General features: G+C 42.1%; 1 protein-coding gene across 3 annotated transcripts in view; it reads right to left on the bottom strand.

The window, feature by feature from the left end:
* Nucleotides 1-966: 966 nt before the first annotated feature.
* plxna1b (plexin A1b) overlaps nt 967-18,664 on the bottom strand; it is a 179,407-nt gene continuing 161,709 nt past the window's right edge. For all 3 annotated transcript variants that reach the window (XM_026909744.3, XM_053230496.1, XM_034311693.2), the window contains 13 exons: nt 17,408-17,642; nt 15,526-15,668; nt 13,956-14,212; nt 11,860-11,926; nt 8,975-9,121; nt 8,041-8,200; nt 7,816-7,919; nt 6,710-6,806; nt 6,077-6,267; nt 4,919-5,088; nt 4,523-4,735; nt 3,399-3,549; nt 967-2,676 (listed from right to left, as the gene is read on the bottom strand). In XM_026909744.3, the coding sequence (XP_026765545.1) occupies nt 2,581-2,676; nt 3,399-3,549; nt 4,523-4,735; nt 4,919-5,088; nt 6,077-6,267; nt 6,710-6,806; nt 7,816-7,919; nt 8,041-8,200; nt 8,975-9,121; nt 11,860-11,926; nt 13,956-14,212; nt 15,526-15,668; nt 17,408-17,642 (2,031 nt within the window). In that variant the 3' untranslated portion in view covers nt 967-2,580. The remainder of the gene's footprint in view (nt 2,677-3,398; nt 3,550-4,522; nt 4,736-4,918; nt 5,089-6,076; nt 6,268-6,709; nt 6,807-7,815; nt 7,920-8,040; nt 8,201-8,974; nt 9,122-11,859; nt 11,927-13,955; nt 14,213-15,525; nt 15,669-17,407; nt 17,643-18,664) is intronic.

Below are 18,664 nucleotides of genomic sequence, written 5' to 3' on the forward strand. Positions count from 1 at the left end.
CTGTGTTACATGCATCTTACTCACACGAGTCAGAAAAGTTTGTAAACTTAACTAACTTGCCGTTCTTTCACACGTCCCCAATCCTGAACAGCCAAAAGGCAACACCAACACAGGAGACTAAAGGGAGATCCTGAGATGTTTGAATGCATCTTCACACCATCATCAGCCCAACACGAAGCTCAACACGGCTCTAACGGAGCCAAATCATCAAGCAGGTTTCGAGTCTCGCCATAGCTGTACAGAATCTCAATTCGCTCTGGCTGAGTGAGGAGCACAGGCTGAGCCGTGTAGTGCTATGTAGACTAATGTAAAATTCATTTGATTACATAAGTCTGATAGCTCATCAGCTAGCGGTTAGCGGAACGGCTTCAGGCCTCCTTGCACAAAGCTAATCTATTTCCATTAGGACAGATCTTATGGCAGGGTGAAGATACTGGCCTATTTAAAAAAAAAAAAAAAAAAACACCACACACATGCGCACACACACAGCCCACTGCGTGGCCACATCTGTGAGGTAAGCGGTTTTTCTCCCTCTGTCTGCGTCTCTCTATCTCTCTCCACACGTTCACCCTGGTTAAAAATGAATGAAGGCGTCAGAACTAGCGGACACTGGCCGGCTAACCAGCGCTGACAGCTCGCTCTCACACTCTAGTCAGGGCTTGACGTGCTCTAGGCAGAAAACAACCCTGTTTCAACCTGTGTTTTACTGATGGTTTGGTCCAAAAAAATACTTTCGCAAAAAAGTATCTACTGAATGTTCGAGAAACCTGATGGTAACAGTTTGACTTTTGGGAATGGAAGAGGAAAGTAATAACTTAGAGGACAACACTGATACATAAGCAAAGGGGAAATCTAAACAATAACAGAAATTCATTGTCCCATCCAAAATATTCCAGCAAAAAGCCTGACAACACTTCACATGATCTCTCTCAGGGGGCACAGGCACACGATCAGGGCGTTGGGATGTGTGTTTTTTTTTTGTTTTTTTTTTTGAATTCACATAAATTAGGATAGTCGTACCTCACACAGCACCACCCATTTACATGTGATGGAGAGAAACGATGAGCAAAAACACAGCTGTTCAGGTACAATGGTAAACCACATTCATAGGCGGGATAACAAAATGTAGCAATACAAAATTGAAACACCAAATCAAATCCACCACAGATCACAGTTTGGTTTTAGGCAAGCAAATTAAAGCAAGAATTGGAAAAAAAAAAAAGCAACACTCTAAGAAAGCCTCTCATCGGAGAACACGTCTCTCATACGAGATTAGAAAGATCATCTATAAAGAAGCAGGCTAAATCAAACACACACACTGGAGGCGTCAGGCCAGAGGGTAACAGGATTACTTAGCCCTGTCTCATTAATGAGCTGAGGCTAAAGCTCCTCTTTCTCTCAGTCTCTATCCTCTCCTTCATCCTTCCCTCACTCGCTCACCCTCTCTCACTGATCTGAGTTTGAAGCAGCGATGAATTAAGAGCTTCATGTCTCTCACTCTCTCGCTCAGACGAGACCAAGAGAAAAAGGAGCTCGCGTAAATCTACTGCTTTTCCTCCACATGCATTGTGCACGGAGAGGAAGAAAACTCCAGAAAGAGTGGCAGCGTCACACACATTGTGGTGAACGAAGGGAGACGAGCGCTTCTGGTTCACAGAGCCCGAGAGCGAGCTCTTCAACTTCTAAACTCTGGATAATTCTAGCTTACCTGCACTATTTATCTACTCCAAACATTTTTTTTCAGTCATCAGGCAAGATCATATTAAAACAAAATCATAGCACATTCCCATGTAACAAAATGTCTTTTCACTAAACGACATTCAAATAAAACATGGCACAGGACAACATTTTATTCATTTTCTTATTTTTTTTTTTTCCTTCCTATGTAATTTTTTTCTTTTGCTTAAATATCTAATTCATCTTTGTCGACTCTATTTGTGTTTCAGTGATAACAGCAAAAAATCTCAATGGTAGATTTCACTTGGCTGAAAATGTAACAGTATTTATATACATATATAATATCTGAAGATTTGTCCTTTGTACTGTTTTCTGTAAACTGTGCAAATTCAGCAGTAACACGAGTGGCAAAAGAGAGCAGAGAGAGGGCAGTCCGTTACATTTGTACAACATAAAAATAAGAATTAACAACAAATCACACAAATCGAAATGTCCTTTTTTCTTCTGTGTGAACCCTCGGGTGTGTCATGACAACACCTGACCAATAGCATGGCTGGAGTGTAGGCATCCCAGAATTCATCCTTCTTGAGTCTTCAAAAATGATGGGCAAAAGTGTGTGTGTGTATCTATGTGTGAAGAGGTCCAGCACACACAAATCACAACTAAATAATGATAAAAAAGATTATACACCAATGACAACAATCAAAATGGTTTCTGTGATGCGTCCTTGTGTTGACACCCACACACACACACTCACACAGACACACACACATACACACACAGACGAATAGTGTGTGCCCAGCTCTGTAGTAGCTCCAGTGTACTGCGCCAGTCCTTTGCAGTGTGTGTTTCGGGGGGAGTGTGTGACTTCAGTTTGTGTGTCGTGAATGCTCGGAGCCCTGATCAGCTGCTCAGAGCCATGGTGTCAATCACCTGCTCGAGCTTACTCCTCAACCTCTGCCTGCGCGCCTGCTCGTCCCGCTCCAACGCACACAGGATCTACGGGGACGGAGAGAGTGATAGAAAGGTGAATAGTGAGTCTGATACAGAGAAAGAACAAAAGAAAGAAAGAAGCACTTAAAGTGAAAATACAGTGCACTGAGGACTATCTGTCTATCCACCAATCGATCAGTCCGTCCTGTCTGCCTCTGTTTTTGATCTGTGCTCACATGTCTATTAAAGCTGAAATACAACGGAGGTGCATGTGCTTGTGCTTTTAAAACATAATGACACATGATGAGGCGTAGTGCTAATGGAGCCAGCTGTGATACATTATCCAGAAAAACAAAATCACAGCGTACATGCACACACAGGGACACGCACACACGGGGTGCAATAACGGAGCTGTAGGACTGACTGTTATTTGGCTAAAGGTTCAGTGAGGGGAGATACTAAAACGCCACTGGCCAACAGATCCAAAAACAATAATTATTGCAGGATAACAGGACATTCTCCTTACTCTGTTCTCGGAAATTATCCATTGTGTTAGCTAAAATGTGCCATGTCTGATAGCTTACAGTTCATTTTAGTAATTTAAAGAGTAGTTAGAAGATAAACAATATCATTGTAGCAGCTTCACAGCTCCTACGTGTGTTAGTCAGCATGCAGTAATAATAATAATTTTCATTAATAACAATAAATGCACTGCTCAAGTTATGGTGTGGCATCTCAGTATGACCAGCTATATCTGTGTGCATGCGTGTGTATGTATGAGCACTTACTTCGTCTTTGTACTTGGTGATATAGGAGTAGATCTCATGCAGGGCACTCATGCTGTTGAACTGGTTCAAGTGAAGGCGAGACTGCTCTGCTAAATATGCACTCATATCCTGATCACTGATCGCTGGCATCCGAGAGATATCAGAATAATATCTGAGAGAGAGGGAGAGAGAGACAGAGAGACAGAGAGAGAGGCATGTTCTTGTTAACACAGAAAATCAATAAGAGCCAAGTAGCATAAGGGTTAAAAAGTGTGATTAAAAATCAATTCTTTAGGCATCTTAATGCATTTTTTTTTTTTTACAGTATGACCGCTTGCTATTTTTTGAACATAACATAATTTTCACCCATCCTGAAAAAAACGAGTCGTAATGTATTTTCATTAGGCCTGTCAGAACAAACCTCCCTGCTAAGTACAAATTGATTTGTTCATATTTATGTATTTGAAGGCCAAGAAAAACAAATTCAGTGTTTAAGATCCAATGTTCTACATTTAGTCGCCTAACAAGTCTATGTAAACATGAGTTTCCTAACCTTCATATGTCTCACAGGCCAGATTTCTAGATGATCTGGCATGTTTCGTCAATACATGTGGCCAAGAACCACCTACTTTCACAGGAAGAGGCAATTTGACTGACAACAGAGCTTTTCCTGTAGCCTGTTAACAATCATGCAAGATTATTTACTCTCTTCTTACTGCTTTAAACAAAAATTTGAAAGAGAGGATTCTGTGAAATTTTTCAATCCAGTGCTCCAAAAACCTTAGTGTTCAAAAGTTTGTTTTCCTGCATGGAAGTGCGTATATATATAATCTATATATAGAAGTGTGGCGAGCCAATCAGATTGCAAGCTTCAAGATCCTGAAGATTGTTGCCAGAAAAGTGTACCAAAGGTATCAGGTGCACTGTGGTCCTTTGTGCAAAGCCACAGTGGAATGAGTCTGAGCTCTTTGCTTTCATGCTATAATGAATCAGAGTGTAACACTACTGTTAATCCTCTCTGTCTTACAGGCCAACAATTATGAGAATGCCATCAAATACTCAGAATCCTTAGTTCTCCCATCTGTGACACATCCCGAGCACGCACTGCTGAGGCACACTCATCCAACGGATAAATGATGACCTACCTCTCGACCCAGTTCTTGTAGTTGGGGATGTCCTTAGCGTAGAGCAACTTGTTCGAGGGTGAGTCTTTGCCCAGCTTGTGTTCTGACGTAGAACACGAGTCCATGAAGGTCTGAGCTACTACAGACAGACATGCGTCTGTGATGCTGTTCTTATGGATGTCAAAGACAAACTGAGGATTCTTTATCACATTCACCCAGAACCTCAGTGGCAAACTGCAGAGACAGAGTGTGAATACAGAATCAAGTGAAGAGACAGAGACAAAGCACTTAACACAGAACATTGTCAAGTCCTTGTTATTGTACACTTTTAGGTCAACACAGACTTCCATACATATTTAAAAAAGCCATCACCGTCAGACCATGGTATATAACCTGAGTACACAAACAGATACTAACCAGTTACTTTTCCACGTGTGCCTGACATCTGGGTCTGTTATCTGGTGTTTGTCGGCCTGCTCATCCAGGAAGTCAAACATGTATTTGATAGCGAGAGGAAGTGCACTGCCTCTATGGGCCGTGCTGAAGATGGTCTCAAACAGGTCATCTACAAACTTCTGTAATGTACCCTGTCACACACACACACAAAGTTAGGTTTCCAATTGCAAATAAAACTACAGGTAAAATCTGTGGCCAAATAATGTTCTTTACAATAAACAAGGGCAATGTTATTTCATCTCAAACTTAATAAACTTATTAAACTAATAAAAACATGCACATTATTTATGTGTACAATAATGTTTTGCTTATTTATTGAGGCCTGAGAGTTTTTCTATTTCTGAAATTTCCACCCGTGGAACTCCCTTTTTAAAACCATGTCATTAGATTCTAGTTGACATTATTTATAGGCATAACAATGGTGGCTTTGATAATGGTGGCTTTTCACCACTGTGAGAAAAAAAAAAAAAATCTCAAGCCTCCCTGGCTATCCCTGGGGTCAAGGGGAATAAAGTTTAAAAAAAAAAAAAAAAAAACCTTTATATAACAAAACTTTGCACCGTTGTTGTGCTTACTCTCCTGCCAACACCCAACTCATTAACACACTCTTTAAGTTTAAAATAGTGTGTTAGAACAGGAAACCATTAAACTATGCAGTGCAGATGAGGATCAGGAAACTGATGTATACTAAGACCTCTGTTGAACCGTCAGTGGTCTGAAAAACATGACCTAACTTGCCTGAAGCTTCATATGCAGTTAATGATTAAATAGCAGCTCTCTTGGGACCCAAGAGGATTATGGGAAGTGTGGCTTCTAAGCAGTTAAAGCAGAAACATCTCAATAAGAGATCTCTATACTGACAGGAGATAGGAGTGCAGATGAGGAGAAAAGCCAGATTTCTTTTTCCCAAAACAGCTCGATAAGCAAAGGTCACCGGTCTAATTAAGATACAGTGGTGCGTGTCAAACTGGACCTGTTGCTAAATGTTAATCAGGGACTAGCCTTTCACACGCAAAGGTCAACATGAACTGGCTATAGAGAGAAGCTACATAAAAGACATAGAAAATCTAGGGTTAAGACAGGAACATGGGCCTATGTGTGAGCTCGTGTCTTATCTACCTTGGTTGCGAGCAGGCGGGTCAGGTAGATCTCAGAGACCATCTTGCTGCCGCGGTCTCCCTCCCTCTGGTCTGAGTGGTCATGGTTCTTGACCAGATGCCAGAGTTTAGTTCCACTCTCCAGATCCGGAGTGATCATGGGGGTCCGCGAGCGCAGACTGTCAGGACTACTGGCTGTCCTCAACATACTCTCTGTGAGGAATAAAGAAACAGAGAAAGGAATTACTTATGAAGACAGGAGGTAATGAGAGGAAGAAAGAGCATAAATCAGTCAAACATTTAAAACTACAAAACAATGATGAGGGATAAAGAAGACATGACGGAATAGCTGCCATTACTGCTATTGCGATGGCTTAAAAAGAAAGACATCGAGTTGTTCAAATGTGACGCAAAGCTTTTCAGTGATGGAGAGAATCTGTCGCAGTTAAAGAGGCAACACTCCTTACTGTCACTCATGTAACATGCCATTCTTTCACATTCTCTCACTTGTACCCTCTCTCTCAGATTCGGGAATTAATGTCTGTCATCAAAAGCTTGACAGTCTGTGCTGCTCCAGCAGCCAATCAAATATTAAATCACATAGCTACAGGTTACTGAAATCTGAGACAGAAAGAGAGAAAGAGAGCGCTCTAACCGTATCGGCTGAGGGACTTGGTAAACGTAGAGGAATTGGAGATGTTATAAGCAGAGTTCTGCTTAGGGACCAGAGCCATCACTGAGCCATCCGTAACCTACACACACAGAGAGAGATAGGGAGGCGGGGAGGAGATGGGGGAAGAGAGAGGGAGAGAGAGGAGGGGAGAGAGAGAGATTCTCATTAAATAAATAAATCAGCCCTCCTAGTAGCTGATACACAATAAACACACTAGTAAAGCAAAGGAGCATTTGTCAGTCCATTACAATAATTTTCACTACTGATTTTGCTATTTATCGCGCTGGAGAACTGAACTTGCACTTACACCAACTGAACAAGACATACTTATATAGTCAGTGAAATGACTGAATGATATATGGATTAATGAGATGCGCATTTTTTTTTTACATGGCTATAAAGAGTCTTGCAGCTAAGGCTACATTTACATTTACATTACATCTTTTGCATTTGCAAAGATTTTAGTCAATTGAAAAGGATAAATTCCTGTTTTGCTGCCTCACATGACAGCTTTTCATGCTCAGTTTTTGTTGTGACTCAAATGCACACTTGTAGAATGCAAGCAAATATTCCTGATGTGAATGTAATCATTGTCAGAAGCTGATGCGATTTAAACAGCATTTTAAAAGAGTGAGCCACCTTGTTTATTTGGATAGAAATTAAACTCGGATTGTCCTCAATCACTTCACTCTATTCCAACTGATGTTTATACATAAAGGTTTTTTTTTAATTCTGACTGAGTCAGATTATTAACAAATTATTAGGATGTATAAATAGAAGTGCATTATTATAATCACATTTTAATTTATAAACCTCGTTTGCTGCATATTACTGATTGATTATCTGCCTCATGCAGGCCACTGAAAATCTGAACTAGGGCGGATTTGTGCTGCTGGTTGAATAGTCTTGCTGCAGTGTAAAGGCTTGCTATCATTCCCTGTTGGGGTGTTGCTATGGTTACCTGGCAGCTTGTGAACCTGCGAGGTTGTTGGGATGTTGCCATAGTAACCTAGTGGGGCAGGAGGTGTTGGTCCATTGGCTGTGATTGCTTTGCTATTGAATGGATGTGTGATTGTGGATGTGGTTACCTGGTAGTGAGCGAGTGTATTGAGGCGCTTCCAGTCATTATCGATCTTGGTGGTGACATCTTCGTCCTGGAGAATGATTCTAGCCATTCGGCCCTGACGCCATTCTACACACAAATGGGTAAAAGTGAGAGCCATTCAGATTAGCTGCTGGCAACCATTAATTTACAGTGAACTGAGGACTCACTGCCTTTAAATGGCTGTGGAATGAGAGGAGCTATCTCTTACCCAGATCCATGTCTCCTGCCTTGGGTCTCTGAGAGTACGGGCTGCCCTTATACACCGCGTCCAGCAGCTTCTCCTTCACCTGAGTGATGGTGTCACAGTTCAGGCATTTGACCGTGACCTCGGATGCGTTCTCGTTCTCTGGGTTGACGCAGTGCAGTGTCTGTGCACAGAGCAGACCAATTAAACTCGATGCTCTAATAATCATGATACACACACTGCTATTTTCATACACCATACCAGTTACACTGACTATACAAGACCATACCAGTTACACTGACTATACAAGACCATACCAGTTACACTGACTATACAAGACCATACCAGTTACACTGACTATATTAGACCATACCAGTTACACTGACTATACAAGACCATACCAGTTACACTGACTACATAAGACTATATAAGACCATACCAGTTACACTGACTACATAAGACTATATAAGACCATACCAGTTACACTGACTACATAAGACTATATAAGACCATACCAGTTACACTGACTACATAAGACTATATAAGACCATACCAGTTACACTGACTATATAAGACCATACCAGTTACACTGAGTACTATTTAAAATAAATAAATAAATAAATAAATTTCATAATAGCTAAGACATAATAGCATAATAGTCCATTTTCATAATAGCTAAGCAGCACTTTTCCAACATTACTTAAACTAAACAATGTTAACATTATGAAAAACAGCACATCAGAATGTAAAAGCTAAAAGAAACTGCTGTTTTTTAGGATTTCGTATCTGATGAATACTAAGCTTTTCAGTGCAGTAGCAATGGCACCATAGCACAGGCATAATCTGAAATCAAAGGGCAGAGTGGTGTGCTATTGACGCGAGAGCAGCTTTAACATGCATCTCTAGCTGTGTGTGAAGAGCTACTGCTGTTCCACACTCTCGCTGTAAAGCTACTGACCAGGGTCTTATAGTCGATCTGCTGTCTGATCAGTTTGTCTTCACTGAGAGAGTAGCGCGCCTCTCCTGTGATGGCGTCTATCGGCCCTTTCTCCATCTGCTGCTTCATTGCACAGTAGAGCATGAAGAGAGGTTCTCCTGCACACTCCTGTAAACAAACAAATCCACACATACACACACACACACACACACGCACACTGTGAGTGCACATAATGAATAAAGAAAAAAAATCTGCATTAGTAATGAGAGTATTGAAGAATATACTTCTAATTTATGTCCATGTCTGGTTTTCTCCAGAACTGACTTAGAGACAGTACAGACAGTATATGGAATATTGATTATTTCAGCACAAATGGAGCCACAGACAGTGATCAGTGTGAACAGGCTTGTGTTTAAATGCCACGAGGATGGTGTTGAGCCAGAGACTGATGTAGAGAATGCTGATAATCAAACACTACCACCTAATTTTACAAAATTACAAGATTTCAATTGAAATGAGTTGTTTTTTTTTTTTCCATAAGTAGATTAGGTCATAAATGTGTATTTCAATGGAATTGCAATGCATCTTTAAATGTGATTTTGTCAAGCTCGGATAAAACTGGGGAGGGTTGCGTCAGGAAGGGCATACGGCATAAAAACTGTGCCAAATCAGATACGTGGACCAACGATCCACTGTGGCGAACCCTAACGGGAGCAGCCGAAAGAGGAACTTCAAATGTGATTTTGTCCCTTTTCCCTATTGAATAAGATTTTAAAATGTTAGAACTTTACTTCTGGCTGAGACACATGCAAAAGAGAAACATATTTCAGCTTAGACACACTCTTAATTTTCAGAACTATACATAGTAGAACACGCACAGGGTTTTCCCAGGCCACCACATACTGTACTGCATATAATTGTAATGAGGAGTTAAATATTTAAAAACCCCATTTTGGAGTGCAGAGGTAGTTTAGGTATAGGTCTAAATGGCTCTGGAATTGAGCCAAGGGCCATCACTGCCTCTCAGTTTTCTCTAAACCGTTTCCCCACCATCTGAACGCAAGGTATATTAAACACCAATTAATTCTCCATATACACACTCATTCCAAGCGTACAGTGTGGAAACGATTTCTGCTGCTTCAGTGTTTCTGCTCTTGTTTCATAGCCCACTGGAGAGAAGGAGAGGATCACTGATGGGTATTGTTCTGTAGACCAGGCCCTCTGTTATGGATTAATGCTTTCTGCTGCTCATCTATACACCGAGGATGCTTGTTTCCTCTGTGCCAAACTGCAGGGTGAGTGGCTACTGAGGGGCTCGGCGTCCAAGTTCAGCATAAACTCACAGGACACAATCTATCAAAAGAGTCCTTCAGGATGCATGAGTAATTCCTGTAGTCAGGGAAAACAAAAACAGGGCGAAAGCAGTGTAAGCTGCCGCTGCTCCCCTGAGCATTCCCTATTCTGCACAGACGGAGCCCAGAGCGAGTCTGAATGTGCTGCGGAGTCTGTGTGAAGGAGGCGGGTGCCGATTGATGGAGGGGTTAATAGAAGGCTAATGACTGTGGAGGAAAGTGCTGGAGAAGCACTTCAGAGCATGAAATGTGTCAAACCGGCAATGAGACGAGAGCTGAAACCGCCTCGCTCCCTCACTTTTCTCAATCATTCCTTCCTACGCACTGCCTCCTCTCATCTTTCACAAGTTCTACCTTTCTTTCCTCTTCTCCCTTGTTAACTGTCTTTATCTTCGTCCTTTCACGTCCTTTCTATTCAGTCCATTGTTTGTCCTCTACACAAAGGTTTCCTTTGCTACTTACTGAGCATCTCTTATCATAAGAGGAGAAAACCACATTTGACAGGGCGCATATTGGCAGCCCAATTATCCACAATTAATTAGCAACAACTCAATTAATTAAAGCTAATAACTTCTCACACATCGTGTATTGCTTTGTAGGGGTTTCTAGACCTCAAGTTACACTTGCTTATACACAACTACTAAGTCAACAGAAAATACCACAGAAGGGCATGCAGCCCCACGGTGGCATCCATACCCTCTGAGTTTCTTGCTCGTCTCCCCCCACTTCCCTCCATATGTCTCCGCCTCATTGGGCTCGTTAGCATCGAGGCTAATTAAACAGACAGCTGTTGATGAGCAGGAACAGACAGGAGACAGGCACAAACACTCTGACAGCTACAGTCTGGATTTGGGCTTCTCACTTTCATATCAGCAAAGTGTGTGTGTTGCTTTAACGTAAACCATGAATGTAATATCTCTTTAGCAGCTACATGAATGAAATTCTTAGTCAAACTCATGTCGTAATGTGAACCAGCATATCGAAGTGCAAAAAAAAAAAAAAAAAAAAGGACGCTCCAAGCCCTTACCAAAAAAAGAAAAACAAAAAGAAAGAAAAACAAAAAAAAGTAAAGCAGGCTCAGTCACACACATCTCAAGGATCATTAAATATCCGTGCACGCTTCAGCATGTCTTGAGTAGTCACTTCTTTTGATTCCTATATCCATCTGTCTAATAACTCACTTCTACAAACTGAAGATATTTGGAAGTCAGACGCAGAAAAAAAGGCTATATATAGAGTCCTGGCTGCATGGGCATGTGCGTGGCTCATGGTTGAGAGACTGAGAAAGTCTTGCTGCCAGGGACATATGGCAGATTCTGTGCTGTCACTGAACTCAATCTCCCATAAGCCTTTGCAAGACACCCAAGGTCAGTAAAGGATACACAAACACTAGAAACCTCAAGCTGTTATATTCACACACACCCACAAAATACACACTACACTCTGTGTACTCGCACACAAATATACACGCATGTACAGAATCAAAATAACACACACAAACACATAACAACACATCCTAATAACACATCCACACACCAGAACACACTCACTCACCTTCAGGAACTTGTACAGGAGAAAGGTGAACCAGTTCGTCAGCATTTTCTCAGCTACAGACTCCGTCCTGGGGGGGGAGGAGGGGGAAAAGAAATTAATGTCAGATAAACATTATTTCAAGCTTCAAGAAACTATGTAATGGCTTGCCTCGGGACTACTAAACACTCTGTGTATGATCTCCTGAGAATTGCAGGCCGTTTAATTCCACTCTGACAGCAGTGAGCTAAAGACCAACACCACCACCTGCGCTAACAAACGCAATACACTCCCGAGCATAACGCGGCCCGCTAACCGACACGCACCAGAATGAATGAGCAATATTACTAAGCCAATTGCTCATTTTCTTCCTACTCTCTAAAGCAAACCACCAATCCTCATTAAGAAAATGCACCAATTAGAGTAATTCAGTAACTTTTCTAGTTGAGCAGAAACCTGGCGCATAATAACAACCCTCGCGCACAAGTCCCTCGGAATGAAGCTAATTAACAGACGAAGTAATTAGCGGACTTTATTAGCACTAATCTGTTAACGAAGGGGGAGAGGAGAAGTGGAAGGAGAGAGTGGGGTAAACTGTTTTCTCCTTCCTTTCTTTTTAATTATTCACTCGCTCACCCACAGACAGATGAAACGCACAGAGAAATGAGGCAGTGCTAAGTTTAAATGAGGGAGAGAAACAGTGAGCCAGCGGAAAGAAGACTGAGAGAACATAACATAAAGGAAGGGGGGGAGGGGATCGAGGACTGTGCCTGGCTTGTGTGCGTTTGAACTTCAGGCACTGCTTCTTCTTGTAAATCTGCTGGAGGAAGGTATGGCTGGAGTGAGCACAGACAAGAGTACCTGAAAAAAACATGCTCTTACACAAGCCCCAGTGGAGAGTACACTTAGATCAGTCAGCTCATGTTTTGGAGCAGCTTCGGGAAACTATGTACATACGGCGCTCAGCTAGACGTTTGAATTTTACATGTTTCAGGCCATATACAGCATACAGTACTCTGCATATGTATTCACCCCCTTGTAGTGTTACAGCCTGGAAATGGACTTAACTGAGATTATGTGTCACGAAACGATCAAGATGGAAGAACCAAATACAGGATAATCTTAGAAGAAAACCTGTTCCAGTCTGCAACAGACTTGAAAGTGAGGTGGAGGTTTACCTCCCAATGGCACAACCACCCTAAGTATACTGGCAAAGCTACACTGGAGTGGCTCAAAACCAAAAACCTGAGTGTGTCCAGTCCTCAAACCGACTGGGGGTCTGTGGAAAGACATGATAATTATTGTTCAGCAATGATCTCAATTCAATCTGATAGAGCTTGAGAAATTTTACTCAAGAAAAATGGACAAAAATATCATGATTCAGAAGTGCAAAGCTGATAGAGCTGTATCTGCAGCCAAAGGTGGATACTGACATGGGGGGTGATTACTTTTGCAACCAACAAATGTCTGCTTTTCTGTTTAACATTTGTGCCAATAAATTTTTTTTTACATTCAAATGTTAGACATACTGTGTGAATCAAAATGTGGAAAAGTCCAAGGAAGGTAGGGGTGTGTGTGTGTGTGTGAGTGTGTGTGTAGGTGTGAATGCACAAAACATTCATCATTTTTGTTTAAATATACGTCCAAAAATCAGCTATCTCCACACCCACGAAATCCAATTCTGTTCCTTGTCCACATATCTGAACAGTAATGACCATTTTTCTGCTTAGAAAGTATGTGTATCCCTCCCCTATGATCACTCTTATACGCTGCATTTCCTCCTCTGTTCCTCCATATCTGTTCATCTCCTGCTATGCCTAAAATAACTCTTGTTCCTCTCTCTTCCTCTTCATTCTCCAAGCCTGTGCCTCCAAGTGTTTCTCTCTCTCTCTCTCTCTCTCTCTCTCTCTCAGTCTCTCGGGGGCCTGTGTGCTCAGGTGTGTAATATTCTCAGACAGAACTGAAGACATAGAGACAGTGAGAGGAAAGGATTCTGGCGTAAACAGTAACAGAGGAAAAACAGAGGGCGACAAAAGACCTGCCATGTCCTCAATCATCAACACATTAAAGCATACACCAAGCAGCTAACTAAAAAACATGCGTACAAAGGCTCCAGGTACCTGCGGAGAAGCAGTTTGGGGTGGTTCTTGCTCTCCAGGTTTTTGTCGATGAGGTCAGAGAGCAGCTGCTTGAGGACTCCTGTAGCATACTCCATCTCCCCCTGCAGCGCACTCATGATGAGAGAGGCCACGTTGCCTCTGTCGCGCATGGAGAACGAGCGCTGGGCCTCCAGTGTGCGGATAAACGTCAACAGGAAGTGCTTCTTGTTCAGGAGCTGCCCGAACAGCGTCAGGGCCTTCTCCACGTTAGCCGGCACCTAATGGAGGAGGACAGGAGCGACAGGAGGTGATGCATCATTTCAATGTTAAAAGCTCTACTGAGGACACTTTGCGAATCAATTTGTTTCTGGACTGTTCAAGGCACCATCTGCACAGCCATTTTCAGGTTTCTCATAGCCGACTAGCCTATGGTGGCAGTGCGCGACACGTCTTTGATTTGTTCTCAACAGAGACCAGACTAGTCATTATACTTTAGAGTTGTTTTTGATCTCCAATTCACACTAAGCTTGTTTTATTGATACAGATTGACTCAGTCTGGCTAATAAGCCAGAACATTTGGCTTTTGCAGCAAGCTTCATAGACTAAACAGGCCAGGAAACACTTTTAACTTGTCAGCATAACAAAGAGACCCTGCTTGAACGGGGTCATTATTAAATCGAATCGAGCCTGACTGATATATTACAGCCCGTGTTGCTAATTGGCCAGTTTTCAAGTAGACCAACAATCATAGCAACAACAATCTTGTACCGTGTCCTCAATTAATGACCAAAAGAAGAAAGCGGAATATGATTAATATTTCACTGATATCCATGCTGAATTTTTTTTTTTTTTGGAATTGACTAGCCTCATGCAATGGGTGTAGCCCAATCAGTGTAGGGAGCTCGTATTTGAAGAAAAAGAGCCTCCATGTTATCTAGTTTTTGCGCTTACATTGAATTTTACGCAGATTATATTCAATTTGGGTGCAAAAAAAAAAAAGCTTTAAGAGTTTAGCCATCTACACTCCCCATTCTGCTTCGCAGACAACATCTTAGAGCTACATAATACGCAGGGGAAATGAGACGGCACTCAGAGCAGCTGCCCCATTCTAACAGCTCCTAAACAGTGGAATAAAGCGCTGCTATCTTTCAGAGAGCATTTATTTAGAAATGTGCGTGTCGGTCTCTGGAGAGGCCAGGATTGCAACTTAGTAGCAGCATAATAAGAAATTGATCCATATAGCACAAGAGCTGATTCCACCAGAGATATGAATAGAAAGCCAATGCAACACACTTACTCCACCAATTATGCATCATGAGATGTGCTATCTGTGTGTGTGTGAGAGAAACAGCAGCGTGGAGTGGAACATCAGTAGCCATGTTTACATGCGGCCTAATAATCCGATCATAACCCTATTAATAGCTGCGTCAGGAGAAAAAGCTTCAGGTACACACCTAAATCAGAATAAATGAGTCACTGAGGATAACCGGAATGAACTTTTATGCATACTCCATTTAATAATTCATTGACTGGAAAATTAATCACAACTTTGATTAAATGCATAAACGTGTGCGCGTACAGTGCACTTTACCTCCATCTCCTTTAGCACAGGATGATCCTCTATGCCAGGGAAGAGCACTCTCATAGCGTAGGTCCGGTAGTCCAGGAACGGAATTCCTGCTCCATCTAGCTCTTGAGTCAACTCGTGGATATCAGTCTGCAGCTCAGCAAACGCTGTGGACAGACACATGGCCAGGTTTATATCAAAAGTTATATAAAAGCACATTGCCTACTCTACTCAGAGACCCCGCTCTTCATTGTAAGATGAAGAGATTAAATGTGCAATAAAGCAAACAGGAACTGACCAGTTTGTACCTACAATGTCAGCCACGGTTAGCCAAGCCCTTCACACAGTCTGAAGAAGACGGAATATGTCCTGACTAGATTCTCTTTACCAATTAATAGCAGCAGGCCACTAAAAGTGCAGCCTCTTGTCAGAGGGATTTAACGCTTCCTTTAGGATGCTGCAGCAGATGCCTGTTTGTGGGGAGGACAGGCTCTGGCAGGGGGGTGTTTATAATTTCTGACAGGCAGGAGTGTGGGCAGCCGTGTGCCTGTCTCTTTCAGGCACTGCAGGGCAGCTGAGGGGGAAGAGTTTAGCAGGCGTGGATGTCAACCTTTGACATCCTGTCTGGACAGGAGAGGTGAATTGTGGGTTATTGACAGGCCCGAGACTCCGCTGGCAACTTAATGAGGAAAGCAGAGAGGAAGAAGCAAGAGAGGTGAGTGACCGAGAGCAAGGGAGACAGTGCGCAAGAGAGGGAGGTTCATTGGAATGTATTAGTATTTGTTTTGCCTGAAGACAAGCGATCTTTGACAATTGTCTTGTTCCTCTCAGACGTACACCTCTTACCTGTCTAAACAATCAGTACCTGCATTATTTACTGCCATGACTAACAATCAATGGATAACCAAAAGAAACGACGCACAGGCACAGGGAAAAATCTACTCAAACTAAGGCTACACATAGAGGGAGGAGAATTTAAGAGTGTGCATAAACAGTACTTCAGAGACCATGGCAATAATGGGACAATGGAGCTCTCGCTTTCCTTCCCTCGCACTCAATCTCTGTTCATCCTAGAGATCATTCCTCCTGTTATCTCATAAGCACTTGCTCTCTCTCTACTGCTTCTCTCATCCCTCTCTCTGGGTCTACATGTCTGCATAATCTCAGGGCTGGGACACGGACGAGGGCATCGCCTCAGGGCAGACCCACACTGAGATAACGGCTGCCTAGTCTTCACGCCCTTCACAATGCAGAGAGAGAGAGAGAGAGAGAGTGAGAGAGAGAGAGAGAGGGAGAGGGAGAGAGAGAGAGAGAGAGAGAGAGAGAGAGAGAGAGAGAGGGGACTTTTGCCAAGCATTGCCATTAGGAGGAGCTTTTTATGATCAGTCAGTCAGTAACAAGCAAACGTACAAAGGAGCATAACAGAAAGGGAAAGAGGATGAAAGAATCAATAAAGAGAAACAAAATGAGTTATAGAAGAAAAAATATTTGAAAGAAAAAACAAAAGGAAAATGAAATGAAAAGAAAGTAAAGAGATATAGAAAGAAATAAGGAATGTTATAGAGAAAAAAAGACTGGAAAGGAAAATTAAATAAAACAAGGAATAAAAAAACTAGATATAGAAAAAAAAAATCAGAAAGAAAAATAGATGTAGTAAAAGAAAGAACCCAGAAATAAAGAACAGATAGAAAAAATGCTCAAAGAAAGAATAAAAAATGAAACATAAAAAAAGGAAGAAAAAAAACAAGATACAGACAAAAAATAAGAAAGGAAGAAACAGCAGAGATATAGAAGGAAAAAAGGTAAAAAGAAAAAAAAAATAGCAAAAACAAACGCAGAAAGGCAGACAGCACCTGACAGCACATTATATGAAAAGACAGGAAGTAAAGAGAGGAAGTGGTCGTACCCTCCTTGCACTCGATTGCCACTCTGGACTCCAGGTTGTCCATCTGCAGCTGCAGGCGTTTGAGAGTGCGGTCGGCGTCGCGGGACTTGCGCTTGTACGCGATGAGGACTATGATGATGATGAGCAGCAGCAGGCCTCCTCCGGCCCCGATGCCGATGATGGCGGGCAGGGTGAGCAGGCTGTCCGAATAGATCTGCAGCGTACCAGGGGAGTACTCGAACCCTCCAACACGCACCTGCACCACACACAAATACAAACACACACTTTTTTTTTTTTTACCAAAATGTGTGAAGTGTGGCACCTCCCCCTGTTTTCAGCGTTTTCACTTAATGTCTCTGTTGAGTGTTCTGTAGTAAGTGGCTGTTAACAGCTGTAATTACCAGGAACACGCAGACTAAAGCTTTTCCCATTAAACCCACTAAGACCTCACACCTCCACACAGAGCACATTAATTAAACGGCACCGACCACAGAAGGGTATTACAAACTACGTTAGGCTCGGGACTAGCACATCTCTACAATGCGCTCGCAATTTAACCAGGAAGAGGTGCATAGTGGGAAATGTAGTCCGTACAGTGAAGGCAAGAGAGCACAGTGCAGCGTGAATGCTTGATATTCAAGTACATTTGAGTGGTTAAAGAGAGAAACGGAGGGATGGGGGATTTAAGCCGCATGAATGAGAGAAAATGGATGCAGCAAATGAGCCAAGTGAGACGAAAGCGGAAAACAAAAAGCACTCTAGATGTTCAGCTCCCTCACCCAGCTCGTATATAGGTCAGAGTATATAGGTCGAGGACAAACATCTGGGCCTGCAGGTCTCAGAGGGGCTCTCGTTCTTTTTTGTTCTGTCTACCCCCTCTCTTTCCTTTCCCCCATCTATCTTTTTTCCTCCTCAGGGCTTTTTACTCAGAAGGAGAGCAGACAGCTTGGGAAAAATAGCAGCATGCTATTTTAATACCCTTGGTAGATTAAGAAAATTAATGTATAAAATCCGTGAGGGAAAAAAGAAAGTTGCTCCAGCTTTACGGATGGAATTTAAAAAAAACAAAACAAAAAAAAACCACAGATCAGCTTGTCTCCTAGCACACTAATCATTACTGGCTGTAAATACAATCAACTTTTCTCAAATCTCTATAGACAAAACCATTTAAAATCACATCTGAATATGAAATAAGTTGACCAGAGGTTAAGATGAATAAATGCAGGGTAAACAACAACAATAAAGAACTGAGAAGATGCAATAGAGGATAAATACTCT

The sequence above is a fragment of the Pangasianodon hypophthalmus genome, chromosome 2 (genome assembly GCF_027358585.1).
Source record: "Pangasianodon hypophthalmus isolate fPanHyp1 chromosome 2, fPanHyp1.pri, whole genome shotgun sequence".
NCBI lineage: Eukaryota > Metazoa > Chordata > Actinopteri > Siluriformes > Pangasiidae > Pangasianodon > Pangasianodon hypophthalmus.